The sequence below is a fragment of the Plutella xylostella genome, chromosome 10 (genome assembly GCF_932276165.1).
Source record: "Plutella xylostella chromosome 10, ilPluXylo3.1, whole genome shotgun sequence".
Taxonomy (NCBI): Eukaryota; Metazoa; Arthropoda; class Insecta; order Lepidoptera; family Plutellidae; genus Plutella; species Plutella xylostella.
Genome location: NC_063990.1, coordinates 16,951 through 39,143, shown reverse-complemented (window position 1 = coordinate 39,143; position 22,193 = coordinate 16,951). Strand labels below are relative to the sequence as shown.

General features: G+C 37.3%; 1 protein-coding gene across 2 annotated transcripts; it reads right to left on the bottom strand.

Moving 5' to 3' along the window:
* Nucleotides 1-19,514: 19,514 nt before the first annotated feature.
* On the bottom strand, nt 19,515-22,193 carry LOC119692221. Of its 2 annotated transcripts, none has more exons than XM_048623436.1 (4): nt 21,147-22,193; nt 20,857-20,970; nt 20,484-20,585; nt 19,515-19,922 (listed from the first exon to the last, which is right to left on the bottom strand). In XM_048623436.1, coding segments are annotated over exons 1-4 (588 nt in total). In that variant the 5' UTR covers nt 21,149-22,193; the 3' UTR covers nt 19,515-19,552. The 2 variants fall into 2 exon arrangements, 1 of the variants encoding a protein (XP_048479393.1); XR_007266694.1 differs by having other exon boundaries at nt 19,546-19,922; nt 21,143-22,193.

The window sequence follows — 22,193 nt, the reverse complement described above, 5'->3', positions numbered from 1 at the left end:
TATTAGGGATATTTTAAAATGTTCATACTCGTGGGATCTAAACATGCAACAATCCAACAAAGATGAAGACGAAGTTGTAGATAGTAGGAGGCGTAGTTTAAGTAGGTTAAGTTTTGAGGTTGAGGAGGGAGAGGAGAGTGGGAGCAGTAATGAACATTGTGCAAAGGCACACACTTTGGGCACTAAAGCGGGCGGAAAGCCCGCGGAGCAAACTGGACTGAGACCGGGTTCCACCACCCCGGAATCGGTTCAGGGCTCTGGCCAGGGCGCTCGCGCCAAAAAGGGAGGAAAAAGGGACAGGGTCTCTGAGGGATCGATCCGAAGCGGCAGGGGTCGATCGCTCGAGTCTCCCGCCCATGTAAGCGAGGCTAGTGTGGTCATGCTAGAGTCTGCAGAATCTACAGACAGCGCGGAGAGCACTGCAGACGAGGAGAGATTGGGTCCCTCTGGCAAATATTGGCAGAGTAGGTCCCAAAAACGTAAACGATCTGCGGTCTTCGACTCTGGAAGCGGCTCAGGAGGAAGCCCGAGCGGTGTGCCTAACAAGCTTGGCACACCCAAAAGGGGCCGAGGCAGGCCGCCTACCACTGGCCAATATGTTGGCTTAGCAAAGGCCAAAGCTGAACTCGCGGCAGCCAAGGAGAAAGAATTACGGCTCCGCTTGGAAGAAGAGGTTGCAAACCATTCTCTGAAAGCCAGAGAGTCGTTTTCCCGGTTGGATCAGGCCATCTCCCAAACACTTGGGGATGGCGATAATAGGCTGTCTGCTGACTTGCAGACAGTTATAGCCAATAACTTGGATGTTATCATGGACGTGGGGAAAAAGTCCCGAAACCTAAAGGGCACCTTTGTGCGGGCGATAAAAGATTCCGTCGAGGCAATTTCCACGGCTGTGAAAACTCTTAGTGTTCGGACTACAAACGAAGAGGTGGCTAAACTGCAGGCTGATAATAATCGCCTGCAGTCCGAGGTCGAGCGCCTGAGAAGGGAGAACGAGGCACTCAGAGCGGAACAAGCGGACCTGCGAAGGGAGTTCCAGACTCTTCGCTCCGGCTTCGAAGCAGCGAATGGACGCCGATCCCCCTCCCCTGCTCCCTCGGTAGGCCCTAGGCAAATTGATGAGGCACGTCAGGTTTCACCGCCACGGACGGTACAACCAAGCCAACCCAGCCGGGCTGGGCTGCCGGCGGAGCGGGTGAGACCAGAATTCGCCGAGTTTGCGCGTGCTATAATGCTGGAGGTGGGGAACATGGTGGATGCCAAGCTCTCCTCATTAGAGTCGCGTCTGCCACCCGCTCCTCCGATGCGCCCTCCTTTAGCTGCAGATAAAGAGAAGGCGGAGGCTGCAAAGAAGCAGATCCAGACACCAAAAGGCGGTATAGTGGCTCAACAACCCGGACCTAGCCACAAGAAAAAGAAGTCCAAAAGAAAAAGAGGCAAGAAACCTAGTGGGCCCGCACCAAATGTGGCACCCAATGTGCCAGCACCAGTGGACCAAGACCCTCCCTCACCCTCACAACCCGTTCGGCCAAATAGGAGCGGGGAGACTTGGACTACTGTTGTTAAGCGTAGAACCAAGAAACGGGCGACAGTGGCAGCGTCCACTAAAGCGCCTACTAGGGAACCCCCGAAAATTAAACTAAGACCTCCACGGTCTCAGGCCGTGGTTGTAACCCTACAGCCGGAAGCGGCGGGCAGGGGAATGACTTACGCCAAAGTCCTAACTGAGGCAAAGTCCAAGATCGATCTCTCTAGCCTTGGAGTTTCAGGGATGCGGATTAGGAATGCAGCCACGGGTGCCCGCAAGTAGGATATTATTGAAAGAAAGAAAAGAAAGAAAAGAAAAATTATTTATTTCTTACACACACAGAAACAACACATACTTACATTTAGAAGAAAAGGTTAAAAAGTAAATAAAAAAAAAAATAAGTTATTAAAAGCATGAATGTTGCTTCTCGGTGCTGAAATGGGTTCTAGTTCAGCTTGATGCTATGGCAGGTATGCTAAACCACACCATAGCGCTGGTTTTCAACTAGAACCCTTGGGTGAAGTCACGGACTGACTTGACTGACTGACACAAAAAAACATAACATAAAAAAAACAAATTTAGTTATTGGACTACCATGCATTCGTTTGAGCTCACTTCTCACCGCGCCGACGGCGGCGCGTCTCGTCGTTCGCCCAATCGAATGCAAGGTGTAATAGAACACCCAATAATATCGGAGTGTAACCGTCTTGGTCCAACCGATGAACGAAAATGGTTTTCAGCAAGGAGAATAAATAGGTGGCGGGTTTCATAGCCAACCTTATAGATCAGAACCGTGAGTACATAAATAGCGAAGGTGGGATACGTTTCCAACATTTTATCATTGGAAACTTTGCTGTTAGGTTACACATTCTGCATAATGAAATTTGTTAAACAACCTACTTCATTACACCTTGAAAAAATCAATTTCGGTTCGGACAAATTACCACTCCGTCATGGTAAACTTTTACCAAAGACTATTCGATGTATAGTTTGTGGACCGTCTAATTGTGGCAAAACAAATTTAGTTATTGGACTACTTTTACACCCTAAAGGATTACATTTTCGTAACGTTTACGTGTATTCAAAAACGCTGTATCAACCAAAATACATATTTTTAGAAAAGGTTATGAGTCTTGTCCCTGGAGTAAGTTATTTTAAATATCATGATAACTAAGAAGTTGTAAGTCCTGATAATGCCTCTGTGAATTCTGTCATAATTTTTGATGATGTAGCATGTGAGAATCAAAATAATATTCGTGATTATTTTGCAATGGGAAGACATAAAAATATAGATTGTTTTTACTTAAACCAAACTTATAGTAAAGTTCCAAAACAGTTGATTCGTGACAATGCAAACCTTATCATCTTATTTAAGCAGGATGATATAAATCTCCATCATGTGTATGATGAACATGTGAACACTGATATGACCTGGCTACAATTTCGAGAAATGTGTTCCAGTGTTTGGAAAGATTCATTTAGCTACTTGGTCATAAATAAAGACTGTCAGAAAAATAATGGTTGCTACAGAAAAAAATTCGATACTTTTATTATGGTGGATGATTGAATTGAATAAATAACGCTTCTTGGTAGTAAACAAAACAGTTTCACATTTTCCTCTTAAGTGATAAGTAACAAAATCTGTAAAAATGAATGACGAAAAAACATTAAAACAGCAAATAATTAAATCTGCTGATGCAGTCAAAAAGAAGATGCAAAGCTTGAAAAATAGTAAACTAGATTCTGATATGGCATTAGAATCTATGTTCAAACCTGTGACGGATCCATTAAAGCAGCTGACAAGGAACTATATAAGTGCTGGAGGAAATGATGAAATTCATCAAGAAAGTGAAAGTGAAGATGTAATGCCAAAAATAACTTTTCCAAGAAAAAGAAAATTGTCTGAAAATGAACCTATTAGTAATTTGTCACCTAATAAAATTCAACATGATATTAATTCGGATCATTCTTTAAGTGATTCTGAGTTAGAACAAAGCACTGGAAATAACATAAGTGATTTATTTTTTGAAACGACTTCTGATGCTGCTTCGACGCCAACTCCGAAGTCTGTTTCATCGTGGTCTTTGTCATCAGAAGTTTTCAATGATGTACCTTATGGAATCAGGTTAGAAAAGGGAAAACCTATGATTGGATCGGAACGTGTTACCATAACCGACCATTCAATTAAAATAGCCGGACAGTCATACAGTAAAACAAGAGGTTTGGTTGAATTACTCTACCAAAAGAAACCTGATTTGAGTATAGTTACTGAAGAAGATAAACAAAATTACAAATCCATGTTATTATCCACGAATGCACATAAACGTAAATATGATCTAAGTCAACCAACAAATAACAACCGAGGATTCAAGTATTTACAAATTATAAAACCATTATTAGCATCACCCACAGTCACTAAATCCACACATCTAGACAAAAGCACTCCTAAAGGGAAAGGCATACCATTATTTAAAAAAGTTGGTAAAAATGTGGATTACATTTTTTGGAACGATCCAAATGACTTAGTTGAAACATTAAAATTACTAATAGCTTCGAGGGACGCTGGTAACACTGGATTAGATGATGAAATATTATCAATCATTAAACAATTAAAAAAATGTGGTGATATCAATTGAATAAATACTTATACAAATTATTTTATGTTTTATTATAACGCTAACCTTCACTTCATTCGCATGATGAACATCGATAAATTTGGACATCATGTCCATAAAAGAATGCGTGTATTAGACCCTTTGGAATGTATATCCTTTAATAAAGCGCTTTTTCAAAATGAATCAGGTGATTATGATTTGAAACAAAGAAGATTAAAAGGATTGAAATTAGCTGTTGATGCCGATGAAGCTGTCAATAAAGCGTATGTTGACCGAAACAATAACATTTATTGTAAAAGAGAAGATTTCCTTGCAGAGCTTAAAAGTATAAAAACTCAAATAAGTCTCATGCAGCAACAGTTGAGTCAAAAGTGTTCCAAGGTAGACGCGAGTAATATTATAAAAGATCAAATAGTAACCCTAAGAGATCTTATCACCAAACCAATATGAGTAAACAAGGTGTTGTTAATGAAATTCATAAAGGAGCCAGAAAAAAATTTCCACGTCGATCAGTTATTCTAAAAGGAATTGATGATTTATGGCAAGCGGACTTGATTGACATTAAAAGTTATCACAAAGATAACAAAGGTTTTAAATTCGTATTAGTTGTTATTGACGCCTTTTCTAAATATGCGTGGGCAGCTCCATTAAAGACCAAAACAAAAACTGAAGTGTCTCTAGCTTTTGAAAAAGTTTTAAAAGAAGGACGTACACCTACAAATTTACAAACAGATATGGGTACAGAGTTTTACAACGACATCTTTCAACGGCTTATGAAAAGATGCAATATAAATCATTATTCAACATACTCCTCTAAAAAAGCATCCATAGTAGAAAGACTCATACGAACTTTAAAATGCAAGCTGTTTAAACATTTTAGTCTTACTGGAAACTATAAATGGGTAGGGAAGCCTTTATGTGATGTAGTAAATAATTATAATAATACCGTTCATCGTACTACAAAACATAAACCATCTGAAATTAATAAGTTAAACGAATCAGTTGTTGCAAAGAATATACAAAAATGTAAAAAAATATTACCTGTAACAAAAAATAAGTTTAATATAGGTGATGTCGTTCGTATTAGTAAGTACAAAGGAGAGTTTCAAAAGGGCTATACGCCAAACTGGTCTACCGAATTGTTTAAGATTTTCAAAGTAATAAAATCTCAGCCGCCTACTTATTACATACAAGACCTACATGAAGTGCCCATAAAAGGTTGTTTTTATGAATATGAACTTCAAAAAACCTATCACCCTAATATTTATTTGGTTGAAAAGGTTATTAAAAGGAGTGGGAATAAGGTTCTTGTCAAATGGCTCGGTCTCAACCCAAATGAAAACAGCTGGATCGATAAAAATAATATCATAAATAACTGAAGTACTAGGTAGGTATACCTATATTATATATTATGGATTCAAACATATTTTTTTTCATTATCTACCTAGTTATGAAAGGGAAAGGACTTATAAATTCATTTATTAATAACTTGCCTGTAGAGTTACACTTACCAGGCTATCAATACTGCGGACCGGGTACACGCTTGCAAGAACGTTTGAAAAGAGGTGATAAAGGAATTAACCCTTTAGACAACGCGTGCATGCAACACGATATTGCTTACACAAAATATTCGAATTTGAGAGATCGCCATAAGGCCGACTTACTGTTAAAAAATATGGCAAAACAACGACTAAAATCAAAAGATGCTAGCAGAGGCGAAAAAAGTGCATCTTGGTTGGTAAATTATGAAAGCAAAAATTAGAACAGGTGCTGGAATTAAGTCATTTAAATCTTCGGTGTCTAAATTGAAAACGCTTCTGAAGAAACTAAAACCAAAAACTAACAAACACGCTATAGAATTAGCATATTCTGCAGCAAAAAAAATATTTCATAAAAATAATCGCATTAAATTACCTAGAATTATACCCATTCCTAAAACAGGAGGAATTCTTCCTCTAATTCCTATTTTTGCTGGACTATCCGCATTGGGTTCATTAGCTGGTGGTGTGGGTGGAATAGCTAAAGCAGTAAATGATTACAAGTCAGCTCAAAAAAGTATTGTCGAATCCGAACGCCACAATAAGATGATGGAATCAATCGCCTTGGGTAAAGGTTTATTCATCAAACCTTACAAAAAGGGTAAAGGATTATGTGTACAATCTTCAAAAAACTAGTTTTAAGGTTACCCAGGCGAGCTCTTAGTAACATTGATATATTAAATTACACTCGTGATATACCATATTTTCGCGGTGTTTATATGAGAGATACTTTGCCGAGTAAGCCTAATTATATAGAATGTGCCATTCTAAATTTAGATATTTCGCTTAATGAGGGAACTCACTGGGTAGCCTATGTTAAAGTAAATAATTATGCAGAGTATTTCGATAGTTATGGTTTAAAACCACCTTTAGAATTACTGAACTATTTAACAAAGAAAACTGTTGTATTTTATAATTATGAAAACTGCCAAAAAAGTCACCTTTATAATTGCGGGCACTTATGTATTAAGTTTCTTAGAAAATTCTGGAAAAACGTTTAAAATAAGGTTTTGCTTATAAATATTCTCATTAACACGATGTCATTCACACTATCAATTACTGGTCGCGAATCAGCTTTGTCAACATATTATTCTCCAGCTTTACAACTTGGAGGTGAATATGAGTGCGGACTAGTATTTTTTTCAACCTTCAATTCAATACCTAACATAGATAAAAACAACAACAATTTTTATTATGGTGATAACGAAGTCATTAAAATTCCGGAAGGATCTTACGAACTGTTGGATATTAGTGACTTTTTGAAAACCAATTTACCTGGTTGTACGTTTGAGTTATTATGCAACAATAATACTTTGAGTACGAAGATATTTTGTTCTAAAGACATTCATTTTGAGAAAGCTGGTTCAATTGGGAGGATATTGGGGTTTAGAAATGAATTACTTAAAGCCAATATATTACATGAATCTATCTTTCCGGTGAGCATTCTCTCTACAACCATCGTTCGAATCGAATGTGATATCGTGAGCGGTTCTTATATAAACGGAAAACCTAGTCATATTATTTACGAATTTGCTCCCAGTGTACCACCAGGATACAGGATCATAGAAATTCTTAAAAAACTTGATATATTTTCCGGTTAATCAAGACACTGTTAGTGAAATCAATATAAGGATTTTAGATGCAAATAATAATGTTATTAATTTTCGACAAGAAGAATTACAGCTCTATTTGCATTTGAGACGAAAATGATTGATTTTATAAATATAAGGTTTGAACCTAGATGTAAAGCTCCCATTGCATTACATACAGTGCAAGAGCAACCACCTACCAAAAGGAAAAAGCTAACCAAGGAAAACAAACAGTTTCTAAAAGCCATCAAACTTATAAAATGACTATTTTAAACATATTGGATCCCATCGCTCATGATAATAGCATTGAAAGCTATGAAGTTCATTCGTATAAGCCTTACATAAACAGTTTTAACAAAAATGATGAGATTCGCATTCCTATTAATCAGCAAGACTTATACATTTTACCATCAGCGAGTACACTATACATAGAAGGTTCGGTTAATGTACATCGTCCAAACGGAGATAAAAGAGAAAGAGTAAGTAGTGTGGAGTTTGTGAACAATGCAATACTCTTTCTTTTTCAAGATATTCGTTATGAACTAAATGGTGTTGAAATTGATAGAATAAAAAATGTTGGTGTTACAACTACTATGAAATCGTTGATATCTATGAATGAAAATGAATCCAAAATGTCGCGTTTGTGGGGGTGGGACACTAATGGTGTAAAAAATACAACAGGCAATTTTTCCGTTTGTATACCATTGAACAAAGTTCTTGGTTTTGCAGAGGATTATAATAAAATAATAATGAATTGTAAGCATGAGTTGATACTTCTGCGTAGTAATACAAACCTAAATGCTATAAAATTAAGCACAAATGAAGTTTTAGACGATATAAACATTAACAAAATAGTATGGAGAGTTCCACATATAAAAGTTTCAGATCGTGAGAGAGTTAACTTGCTGAGATATTTAGAAAAAGATAGACCTATATGTTTAGGATTTAGGAATTGGGACCTCTATGAATACCCTCTGTTACCCAGAACTACAAAACACACTTGGTCAATAAAAACTTCATCGCAAATAGAAAAGCCACGCTTTGTTATAATAGGTCTGCAAACAGAAAGAAAAAACATTGGAACTGGAAATATGTCACAGTTTGATCACTGTTATTTACGTGACGTTAAAGTTTTTTTAAATTCTACTTACTTTCCCTATGAAAGCCTCAACGTAAACTTTGCAGACGACAGATATTTGTTATTATACGAGATGTATGCTAAATTTCAACAGTCTTATTATGGACACCGTTGTGAACCGTTGTTGAGTTTAAAAGAATTCAAGGATATATGTCCCTTATTTGTAATTGATTGTTGTAGACAAAACGAAACCTTGAAAACTGGTCCTGTAGACGTTCGTATAGAAATAGAAAGTTACTTAGAAATTCCTGATCATACTTCTGCCTACTGCCTCATTCTTAACGATTGTATAATCGAGTATAAGCCACTTTCAAATATTGTAAAAAAAATAACATGAATCCTGAATACAGTTTCGTTGACTTACAAGGATTTTATAATTATAAAAACGACTTCATTGTTAAAGAGTTTGCAATAGCTACTAAAGATTTTACGCAAATATATTTAGTAAAGCCTCCATATAATTTTTCAACTTTAACTGATAGTGAAAAAAGACAAGTAAGATGGTTGGAAAGAAATAGAGGAATTTACTGGCGTGAAGGATTCGTAGATTACCTTGAATTTAAAAGGTTGATTAAACCTGTATTGCTCGATAAAACATTAGTTGTCAAAGGTTATGAAAAGATTAATTGGGTAAAAAAACTATCACCATTTTGTTCAGTTATAGATATAGAAGAACAAGGATGTCCTAATCTTGAAACTCTATGTAAAAAATATGATAAAGATAAAAAATTCAATTGCTTTAACCACAAAAATGTCTGTGCCTTAAAAAATGTGCTTTGTGTAAAGCGATGGTATTACGATAATTTATTAGGTATTTCTACTTTAAGTTAGTTTAATTAATAAAATGACTATCTATGTTTAATAATTAAGTAGGTATTGATTTTTTATGTAATAAATGTTAATAAAATAAAAAAAATGCCTTTATTTTTATAAAACCAAACTATATTTATTATCACATACACATAAAAATAGACTAATAATTATTACACATCTTTTTTGAAATTTTGTTGACAATATTCTCTGCCATGTCCATTACTTCATCTACGGGATCTACAACCACGTATTGAGCACTTAACACTGCATTTTCAATATTTGTGTCCTGACACTCATTTAGATCAAACACTTCTATTTTCACTAAGCGATGACCTCTCTTTACTGCCTTGCTAACCACATATGATTTCAATGTGGATTCTTTTGCAGTCCGTTTTCTCGTAGGTTTGCTCTTCCGCTTCCCGCCGTCTGCAGGACCTGGATTCCGTATTTCCTCGACATCGCTCTCGAGCCCTTCCAACATGTTCTGTGCATAGTAGTAGGGGTCAGTCAGATCAGCCTCATCTAAGATCTATGGACAATAAAAATAATTATTATAATTAAATAAATTATACTTAGGAAGCTGACACTAAGACAAAAACGTAAAATTAAAACTTACCGAAATAGACATGTTCTCGCCAAAATGGTATTCTCCTTTACTCGATCAAAATAAGCATGAGTCCTATTGTAAAAAATGCTTCACTTAATATACGTATCGGTAAATGAAGCAGTCATTTTCTATCTCTATGAAATCGTATAGGAGTGAGTAGCTTACAACTTAACCAAGTTGTTGTCATTATTTTTGCTGACTGTTTAAACTGCGGTCATGCCCCCGCGCACGCGCACATTAAGTAACCTACATTGGCGTTCATAAAAATGCTGACGTTCAACCTAGTCCCGCGCATTCTAATGGTTTCTTATTTTCCTAATGAAAAAAGCAGAGAAATAAAACAGAACTAATAATAATAACTAAAATTTATTCATTATAACATACACATACACTTAATACCTAATTATAATTATAATAATAAGTACCTAAAACTAAACTTAACCTAAGGTTCGCTTGCACGATAAAGTTAAACGTACGGTCAGGTGCAGAGAAACCTGACCCCCCGCTCATAGTAACAATGCTTCTGAGGGGGTCAGGTGTCTCTGCCCCTTACTGTACTCGTCATTAGGGTAAACAACATTTAACTTCCTCGTGCAGGCTAGGCTTAAAACTATTATGAATTATTTTTTAAACCATACTTTGTTAGTAACAATGTTGCTTATTGTATGTTAGTTTCTTACAGCTAATACTTATATCCTATAAAACATTATTATGTAGTCTGAGCCTATCTGAAACCTAGTTAAACATTGTGAGATACGGCGTTTCGACTTTCTCCGTGTTCGGCATCATAAGGGTCACAGTGACAGTTAAATAAAGTCAATTTTTCTCTCCACCTTTAGTTTGCAAGGTGCGGGTGCCTATATAAATAGAGTGAGTCGCCCGCGCGCCTCAGTTGGTTTTTGATTTTTGAAGTGAACACTTCGGCAAAATGGCTCTATGTAGCCACGGTTCTCGTCGGCTTCGCTCCGACGGGGAAAAATATAATATTGAATTTGCGGAGTCCTCGCTGCCGGCAGCTGTAGCGTGATGCGGACCAGGCGGCGCGCGGCCTGCCGGCTGCTGCGCACGCAGCCATTGCTGAGGATTTCGCAACGAAGGTTTGAGTTGATAAGCCGTGAGTAAAATGCTATTATTTACTGCTTTTAAAAGCTCAGCCACTGGTCATAATGCTCCGGCGCTTGGGGTTTTTATCCCACGCAGTAGGGTCCGATTCAATAGTCGTGGTGATGATTGATCACATATTCAGGTCCTACTAGTGGCGCTTGAGCTAGATACTTACATTAATGACCGCTTTAAGTAAAGCATATGTTAATTTTATACAGGAAAAAATAATAAAAATATATTTTTCTACCCTCAATTTCTAATATTTTTAGAAAACAGTTGATAAAAACTTTGCTATTACAATAATGCACTTTATTATAGCTTATGTAAGGCTTTACAAAGAGGAGCTTTCCAGGACCGTCATAGGATTTTTTACAGGAAGCACGTGGCTCCGAGTTTCAGTATGTTGGGACATTGTGGCATGTGCGGCGAGTAATGTGATCCGCCGGTACCTACCCGCTGAAGGTAGGCAGGCCGATTCGGTGAAATTGAAGTTTCGTGTAACCTGCACCCGGCCCTGTGCTCCCGCGCTGGCCGCCGTCTCGTGGCACCTGCATCGCAGCATACACCCGGCCCTGTGCTCCTGCGCTGGCCGCCGTCTCGTGCCACCTGCATCGCAGCGTACACCCGGTCCTGGCCCTGGCCACCGGTTTGTGGTACCTGCATCGCTGAATAGACCCAGCCATGCACTCCTGCCCTGGCGGCTGTACACCCGGTCCTGGCCCTGGCCACCGTTTTGTGCCACCTGCATCGCAGCGTACACCCGGTCCTGGCCCTGGCCACCGGTTTGTGCTACCTGCATCGCTGCATAGACCCAGCCATGTGCTCCTGCCCTGGCGGCTGTGTTGTACCACCTGCATCGCTGCGCACACCTGGCACTCCTGTTCTGGTTGCCAGATCGAAACGCCCCCTGTCTGGGAAGAGATTATATGCTCAGTGGAACCGCCTGCACTATTGCTAGCACGGTCATCATCATCATCAGCCATCATTATGAGTGACTTATTTAGAAGGTATCGAGTAACGTGCGCTATTCATCAGTGATTTTGGCATATGCAGACGAACGTTTACTGCCAAGGTTGGTCATGTTAGCCATACAAGGGCACACCAACGAAGCCTGAGTAACCACCTGCAGTCGCCGTAGCCGCATCGGCATGGATGACGACAAATCGGGTAACGTGCACCGCTTCTAAAAGTGTTATAGCACTTCAATTTGATGCCTCCGCTAAGGTAGGGTATTCTATTAAAGCAGCTTTCTTCTGAGCTGCCCAAAGTGACCTGTAGACTGCTCCTGGGGATAGTTGTGCAATCAATTTTTTATTTCGATGTCTCTGCTGAAGAAACTGTCTAATGCAGCTTTTGTTCTAAACTGCCTAAAGATCATTGGACTGCTCATGGGAATGATGACGCACGGTAAGTTAAGTACAGGAGCGTTACTCTATACTGATGAGAAACGAACGAACGAGAGCTGTCGTGCAATCGGCACGTTTAATACATACAAACAGATAGAGCGGCTCGCGTCGCAGTGCACTGAAAGTTCGTTTTTCGTCATATAAAGTGACTCCCCAGACACTATCTTAAGTGTCATGACACATCGGCAGATTCCAGCTTTGAGTCTTTTCTTTTCTCGGCTGTGAGCAAAGTGAATCCCACGGGCGAGTGTTCAACCTGAAAGCACTGAGCTAATTCCTGATTTCGTGAAAGTCGCTGTTGCTATACCATACCGCTTCACAAGTTACCGAATTTATTATGATCCTACTGTCGGGTGATCATGATCAGAGTGTCATCGCGGTTTCTGAGTGACACCATATAAGCTGTCTTCCTTAAGTCCCAGTGGATTGTGAGTGTGTGTCCGAGCTCTTTGTTGAAAAATGCGTGAACCTCCTACGCAGCAGCTGTCTACTAGTTGTGTATCGAATAAATCGAGTAACGGTGCTCTTGCACGAGACGACTACCTTTTGGTAAAATTATAACTTCCACTATTCTGGGAACATGCATATACCTACTGTGTACTGTGTATCACATCACGTGTAGCCGTAGCCCAACTCAATTTACTGGGCTAGATAATAAACAATGGCAGTCGTCATTAAATTTCTATGAATTTCGAAGGTCATCATTTGGAGCACAATTCAAAGGGTGAAAGTACCTATTCATGCCTAAACGGCTTCTCTAATGAAAATGTATTTTTAATTCGATTCTGGCGCAAACGTTTCATAACTATTTTTCAACACTGTATCTGCTGAAACTACTTAGACTGACTGGTTAAGATGCAGACGTGCCGTTTTCACAATTACATTTTGAGTAATCTGTTTTATGGATCTTTCAGTTAGTTACGTAACTAGTTACTTACCAAGTAAAAAATTACTTGTGTCATGCTCGTACTCGCATCTCATTTAGGAGCTCTCTGGCCTCTAGCTGAAGGCTAGAACTGGTATATATATCTACTAAGCTAGTACAGAGTTATAACCGGGCAGCGGTGACGTGGTAGCTGCTTGATTTATAAGAGTTTGCGGAAAACTTTCTAAATAAGTAATAATTATTAGTCATAATATTAACTCTTCGCAGTTCTTTCAGAATGCAATACGGTCGCTGAAGTAGGTAACCTTCCTTAGCTGGACAACCACAACAAGCCTTTCTGTTTTAAAGAGTGTCACAGTTATTCGCCTTTCCACTGTCATATCGATGTCCAAGGACTTTTTCTTGGGTATAGCTAACTACCTAAGTTTACCTATAGATAGCCGCAAGCTATCTGCTGTTGGCGAACTGTCAGTTCTGATTGATAAGTCAGGCTCGAGGTGGCTCGTCCAACTGTCCATGTTCCCGCCATCATGATTGTTGCTTCCACAGCTTAGAGAGTCTATGTTGGCTGTAGTTGCATCAGGTCTGATCAGGTACAACTAACATCTTTACGTACCATCTTTATTTAATCGAGCTATTTTATTTTGTTTTATCTAGGTCGACTTAATGGTTTCAAAATCGAACCTACAACAATGTAAGTAGGTACCTACCTACGTACCTTTCAAGTTGCAACAAGGCGAAGCCTTAAGGTTTTGGCCGAGACGTGCCCTTAGTGTTGACGAACCTACCTAAAGGTGACCTTGTTAATGTTTTTCATATGAAGTACTGAACATTTTACTTATCCTGGTGGCATGACTGATCATTTACTTACCCAGTTAAGACATGTTAGTCGGGTTTCATTTATCAACTATTATAATTGTTATTTGGTTTTAATCAATCTTTATTAATTGATGTCATCTACCAAGGAATGCTGCCAGAGCTCATAATATTCACACATGATGATACAGAATGATAGTAGCCCACAAAATCGGTGCAAAGGCTTATAAAATAACTTTCCTTCCTAGTAGGACTGCACAGGAACTCGTTAACCGCCGAGTTAGTTAGAATACAAAATTAGACTGTGTGTTACTTGTCAATCTAGAATATGAATATTATTACCTGCATCATGTTTTGAAAAACTGAATACTTAGTTATCCGCCAGTGTCACAGCCTTCATCTAATCTTTTCCAGTAGCTGATGAGGCTGAGATATTTAGTAAAATTATCTTCCCTTCAAGCACCACTCCTCGTTCCAAGGACTAGATGCCGCGCCAGGTGTTGCAGGCCGTGTCGTCGTACGGGGCTGACTGAGCAGGTCCTCGAGGCTCCAGGGTCGGCTGCTGCATTTCTGAGGTCAGTCCAGAATTACATACCCTAGTCAGCATGTGCTGACCTGAGCCCCAGCGGCCTGGATCGATATTCTACACTTTACAGCTTTTAAATATTGTTGCAAAGTATTTCACTGGTTCCATCCATTCGGCTAGTGTATGTTAAAAATATTGCCTTGACAATAACAAGATTTTGATCAATAATTACTTATAAGTATTGCTTTCGAAGAGGCACTGTGTATCCATATGTATAAATACCTACCTATATGTATAGGTACATACCTTCCATAACTTTCTGAAAAGTCAGGAATAATAAGGAAGTACTTAAGTCTTATGTATACTTATACCTTTCTTTTTAGTATATCTATTACCTAGAAATCTATGCATTATAAATTTATAGATTCAAATATTTCTCTACTGATATACTCATCAGTAGCTTATGGGTCACAGTTGGTTTTCTCTCCACCATGCGATAATAAACACATCTCACAATGTTTAACTAGGTTTCAGATAGGCTCAGACTACATAATAGACGCATTTTTCCTGAAATAAAAATGACATATTATGTATCTAGCCTATCTGAAACCTAGTCATTTCTGCATGGTGATATTACAACTGAGGCGCGCGGGCGACTCACTCTATTTATATAGGCACCCGCACCTTGCAAACTAAAGGTGGAGAGAAAAATTGACTTTATTTAACTGTCACTGTGACCCTTATGATGCCGAACACGGAGAAAGTCGAAACGCCGTATCTCACAATGTTTAACTAGGTTTCAGATAGGCTAGATACATAATATGTCATTTTTATTTCAGGAAAAATGCGTCTATTAACATATTTAATTATACTAAATGACCTTATTAATAAAAACCTAATCGAACTCTCAAAACTGTTTTGCCTATAGTGCGCGCGGGGCTAGCTGGCCGCGTCCCGCCTCCCCGTCCCACCGTGCACCGCTCACATACCTAAGACGCGGGCAGCTAGTTCCGCGCGCACTATAATACACTGTTTAATGGAAAGGGACAAAACAATTAGTTGGAGATGGTTTGAAGGATCGATTCGCTTTTTATTTATAAGGTCGTAGGTGTATAAGTTAATGGTCAATTTCAATTTTTTTTATTTTCCTAATATTGAGGTATGACCCCACGCTATAGTTGATATTTGATTACGATTAATTAAACGTTTGTCATCATTTCTTGATAATGCGACTTTGTTTACGCTTTGAGTGAAAATTTCGTGTTTTATTGATTTAAAAAGAATATTTTTCTTTCGCAGCACTTTACCTTCAAATAAGGTCTGCTCATAATTACTAAAATCTAGATTACGGATAACACTCATTTTTACTCCTTTAGCTTTTTTGATGGTTTTATTCAAAGTTCTGAAGCAATATAGTTTCGATCGCAATCCTACAAATTCCGTGATAATTTTTCCTCCCATCTCATCCTTAAATAGTCCAGGAATCTTTTTGTTTCTCAGAGGAATAAGATATTTATTATTAATATCGTAATTACTCGTATCAAAGTGAGTTAGAAGACGGTATTTCAAATCTTGAAAGAAATTATCTGTCCATAAAAGGTAGATAAAGCTATCTGTGTCAGTGTAGCACAACTCGACTCGTTTTCCGTACATAGGTTTAATGATGGAATAGTGGAAGTCATACATTTTGACAACTCCAGAACGGCGAACCCGATGTAAATAGGTTTATCTAAAACCACTCGCTCAGGTTTCATTTGGATTGCTACCAAATTTTCTGAAAAAATAGATGCACTATGAAAATTTGGTCGGGCAACTAATTTTTCCGCTGATTTGAATTTTTTTGTTTTATTTTGACTGTCGTTCCATTGATTTACTAAATGAACGTTTACTCTTCGTTCAGTGTTTTCAATAGTCTTTCCAAATATACTGTTGTTTAACAGCTTAAAAAAGTCTTGTTCGAACGTTGATTGCGCTTGCTGCCTCAGTTGTGTATTAAGTTCAATATATTGTTTTAGATATGCACTTTGACGAAAAGTAATGGCTCTATGAATTTTCCTCAATTTTAAACCGTGTTTTAAGCACGTTTTTAGGTGCACATAGTGAATGACATATCGATATTTATCGTACAAATTTGGTATTAGTTTTGCGCTCTTTCCACCGGGAGCTGTGCACCGATCGGGACAAAATGGAAAATCGTTGTGGTCATCATGTAAATTTTCGGGATAAATAATGTCAACTTCAAGAATGAAACCAAAAGTTGCATTATCGGGAACTGATGCGATGTCTATAGTATTCACCTCTGACTGCTCTAAAAATCTGAAATCCGATAGAGGTAATAATGCTGACATGCTGAAGCCATACAAATTGTTGGCATCAATGTAGATAATGAAAGAGTCGGGCAGTGATGGCTCGTAATCAGGCATGTATTTATTGTTTGCTTTAGCATATCGCTTGGAGCACATACATACACCACCTCGTATTCCATCCTGAATCATACGGACGATTGCCAAATCACTAAGTAACTCTAATCGAACTTTTGTTTTTAAAAGCATCGCGTCAAAAGATAAGCTAGGAGCTGTGAGGTAAAATGCTGGGTCTAATTGGTAATATCGTTTGCATGTCTTGCGGAAATTTTCAAAAATGTCGGCTAATAGCAATACATCGGTTTTTACGTAGAGATCGGTATATTCACCCAAATCATTTATAGAGAAGGTTTCCCATACTGTTTTCGCGTGCTCATAATCTTGATCGGAAATATCTTGATCACTGATTGAATTATAGAAATATGATTTTTGGGGAAGATCTTTCTCTTCATAACGTTCCCACTGTGACATGTAGTCATATGGATAAACGCCTTTGCGAGTAAGTAAATTGAACTCATTCTCAATAGGAAAAAATGATTTTAACAGGGAGAATTCCTCTACTTTCATAGTTTTCGTGAGTTTATCCAAACTAGTACCCAAAAATTTATATGAATCGATAAAACGAAGTTGGATACCTTCATTTTTCGATAGCGGTATATATTTTGTAAAAGAAATATAGTTCTCTTTGGTTTTGGGTATTATTTTTATTGCACCCGGCGCTGCGCCTAGCTCTTTAATAAACAAATGACAATCGTAACCTGATAAATTATGAAAAACTATAGGAACGAAGTTTGGTAATTTAAATTGTAAATTGCAATGACTGTGAGCCGCCCCCCGATAAAGACCTGTGATATGGCAATGATCTCGAACTTTATCGAATAATAAAAGATGATCACAAATATGTCAGCGGATAGCAGTTTCAAAACTTTTAAGATTATCTTCTGTAAATATAATTTTTACATTCTTTTTTAAAACAGCATATATTTGCTTTGTGTCTCGATAAAGCCATTCAACAAACTTTGACACGCAGTCTGTACCGCGATAGCTAACATACCGATTATACTTTTCATCCATAGTGCAAACAATATAGTAACCAAATGCTGACGGGACATGTTGTTGCAATGTGCTAGTGCTCGCAATGTTGGGATCGGCTTCACAACCTTGATGACGTTGAAGCATTGTTTCAAAGTCGGCGTAAATAATAAAGGGCATATTTTGTTTTCGTTCATAATTCTTAAATGCAAGAAATGAACCTTGTTTAGGGAGGACTGTTGCAATACCTCCACACAAATGATTTTCTACTTCATTCGATGTGTTGAAAAAAAGGAGGCAAGAGTCACAAAAATGTAACTGCTGATGATGTTTTGTTATTTGACTTCTGACCAGGCGGGGAAGATTTTTAATTAAGCAAAAGTGAGATCCCTCATCATTCTCTAGAAACAGTAAATGAACTATATTTTTTGCAGTAGAAGAGTCTGACCTGTACAATGGGCCTATAACAGTTTTCTTACCCTGCAGACCATATACAAAAATAGCTATATCTGGATTATTTTTTTCGAACACTGCAATGTCTGAAAAATTTGTTGGAAATGACATACCCTGTATGTTAAAAATATTACGAAAGTCTGGATAAGACGAAACCCTGTCGGGATGGCTTTTTGAAGGAAATAGAGCAGCTGTAACACACCAAAGAAAACAGTAAGGATCATCATTTTTAATATTGACACACGCTTTTTTGTTTTTTATAAATTTTGGTAATTCTATGAAAGATGACCCACTTAATGGTTGATATTTATTTATGTTGATTTCAAGATGAGAGTTACTCAAAAAGGTCCAGCCGCTATCTTGCTCGGAAAACTCTTCAATCTTTTTTTTCAAAGTGCTTTTAATTTCTGAGAAAAAAGAATCGAAATTGTAATTCATGTGTAGAGTTACGTTTTTCGTTCCAAACGACTTTAGTTCTTGCGAATCATTTTTGTACATTAGGAAAAATGAGAATAGCTCAACATTTACTTTTATGCAAAAGTGGGTTTTCAATGACTGATTTATTAGAGATTTTATTTTATCATGAATAGACTGAAAAAATTAATCCAATGAACGCTGTGCATCATCATTAGCCTTTATCTTATAAGTCGCAATGCGATTACGGAATGCAGAGGCAAGAATCTCAACATCATCTGACAAGCGATAAGTTACAGCCCTGCTTTTGTGGTCACTGCTACGCAAGTGCCCTACCCAGCTTTTCGGGTTGATAAGAGTTTTACAAGTAGTACAGTAAGGCATTGTAGCTATAAAATTGAAATTGATCAGAACTTTAAGTAAATAAAAATATCTAGTAAGGCTGCGTAAATAAAAAATTGAAATTGACCAGAACTTTAAATAAAAATCCTATAAGTGTAACTAACTATGATTAGTAGGTAAAACAAAAAAAACCTAATAACTAAAACGAGAAAATATTATTATTTTATATTTATTTTAACGTTATAAAATTTTACTTCAACAAAAAAAACCTAATATTATAGAAACATAAAATATTATTTATTATTATAATAAATAATAATATTATTATTTTGATATAAAAAAATAAACATAAAATATTATTTATTATTATAATATTATATTATTATTTTATGTTTATTTTTTCGCCATAAAATGTTGGCTCGGTGTCTTCGAAGAGTGTGTATACACTCTTCATGAATTTTTGTAAGGCCTCCCAGTGAGGCGTGTCTTGATCGGCTTGCAACCGAACAGTCACCAGAGCCTTCTTCCACCTTTCTTGTGAGGTGGTACTGGCAGCATCGACGGTGTTATACACCTTGAGCTCCACATAAAACTCCCCTTCCGTGGGAGCGGCGCGACGAACGTGACCGCTGGCAACTCGCGTCACGATACTGGAGCCCAGCTGATGCTGCTCTGGGCAGGTTTTCGCGACCTTCTCGGCGTCGCGAATAATTGCGAAGAGATCTCCAGCCGGCTTCTTCTTAGTGGTAGATCTGTGAAAAAGAAATAAAGATAAGATGACTATTTAACTAAAAAATAAGAATATTATTACTGGTCTGTGTATTTATTTATCTAGTCAGAAAGTAGGTCTACAATAGAGCGAAGTGGTGATGAATCGAGCTAGCAAACGTAACGCATTCACGTGACACAAACAGTTAAGAAACTAACCAAAATTTTACAAGTTAACTACAATGGGACCTTTTTGTAATACAGTTAGGTTTTAAAATTCTCGCGCTAAATTGTTCAATTAAATTACTTAGTTGTTATTTTATAAAATTATAGTAGGTACTTTATGTATATATTATTTATTTATGTAGATAATATTTCTTTGTAAAAGTGGTTCAATTGCAATTTCCTTAGTAAAATGATGATTAAAGAAATTTCATTCTGAATTTAAAATGTTTTATTATACAGGGTGTTGCAAAAAGGATATGCGAAGCCGAAAGTGGGTGACTCAGGGGGTCAAACTAAACTAGAATAGGGAGTTTTGTCAATTAAAGAATTCGTTAAAGTACTTTGTCAGAATATTAAATATGAAAGTATTGATTGCTTACCTAGCCGCTTCCTCGTTGGAACTCGACGCCTTGCGCTTGGAGCCCGCTGGAGACTTCGGCTTCCTGCTCAGCTGCACAGGATATTCTAACTCTGAGTCCGACCTGGAATAAATAAAAAAAGATTTTTGGTTTTAATAATGATTAGAAAAGCCTACAGTAGAACGGAAAAAAATATAATTATAATTAAATAACCTAACGAAGCTAAGGTTAAAAACCCTCGATATTAAAACAAATGAGTGTATAAATTAAGTACGGAACCCAAATCGGTTCACCCGTTTAAGATCTAGGAAAGACATACAGACAAGTCAAACTAATTAGTCGTACAGAGGAACACAGAAACATAAGGATGAAAGTTACATTATTGATTGCTTACCTAGCCTCGTTGGAACTCGTCGTAGCCTTGCGCTTGGAGCCTGCTGGAGACTTCTGCTTCTTGCTTAGCTGCACAGGCACTGGCACACCAGGATATTCAAACTCTGAGTCCGACCTGGAAGAATTATTAAAAAAAAAAAAACAACTTTAGTTTACATAATGATAAGGATTAAGACGTACAGTCTCGGTGAGAAAAACTGACTGTCTCCGAAAGTACAGTTGAATAGAGAAAATAAAGACATAAAAATTTAATACAAGAAAAAAATATTAGTTGTAGTTATACTCACTAACATTTCGATATCAGGAACTTGGATACGACGAGAAGCTAGCGACAAGTAGCGAGGTGATCGCAGAGAGTAACACGCACAGAGTAACGAGATGGTACTGAAGACGATTTCGGCACTGAAGAGTTTTAGGGAAATCGTTAAATATACAGGTTTATATAGTTTTTCTTGTGTTTAAATTTAAGTATCAAGTACTGATTTAAAACAAAAATGAAAATGAGCTTTGTTCGTAGGATTAATTATGTTTATAAATCGGAAGCAAAAACAATAGTTATTACATTTTGGTTTCAAACACCTTAAATTTTTGCACCACCTCCAAAAAGCATATGCCCAACCAGTCATGTTGGCCTCCGGCGAGGTCACGCCAGTACGCAATAGCCATAGAGTCAGCATATTTCGGAGACCAATTGATGCGGTCGCGCAACTTGCGTCATTCAGTGAAAACAATAATATCGTATTACTTGTCAGGAAGTTGTGCAATCTGAAGTAAGTGCAGGGCTTAACATAGGTATGAAATGAAAATAGTCCAAGAGCCGTGTATTGTAATTTGGTTGATTCAAATATTTATTGTTTAAATAGCTTGATCGTTTCAAGTTTTTTTTTTTTGTTTTTTGTGATACCTACTGAAAGCGATCACTATAACGTATGCTTCTACTATAGGTACATATATAAAAATAAAAAATGATTGTATTTATGTATGGCTACTTATAACGTAGATTACGTGGATATAAACATTGATACTTGCATAGGTAACAAGCAAGCTACCGAATGAAAAAAGAAAAAAACTTCTAAGTAGTAGTACAACTTTAATAAGTACTAATAATACAAATTATTTGAAGTATTTAAAGATAATATAATTTAGAAGTTTATCGCATATTATTGTAAGAATGTTTTTTTTCTGTCTTGCTCCTGGTCTACTATTTAGGTATGACATAGATAGTAAACCTTTTTTAGGATTAGAACTATAAATGTTTTTATATTTTTTTAAGGATTATTGAAATTCATTAGTTATCCATTTTTTTTATACTGATAAGTCATGTAGGTAATATTATCT

Bases quoted from the DNA above. Each gene is read 5' to 3' on its own strand.
- LOC119692221 (XM_048623436.1), bottom strand. The intron at 20,586-20,856 runs GTAAGCAATCAA...TATTTATTCCAG, and splicing joins ACGAGTTCCAACGAGGCTAG to GTCGGACTCAGAGTTAGAAT. The intron at 19,923-20,483 runs GTAAGCAATCAA...TCTTTTTCACAG, and splicing joins TCCAACGAGGAAGCGGCTAG to ATCTACCACTAAGAAGAAGC.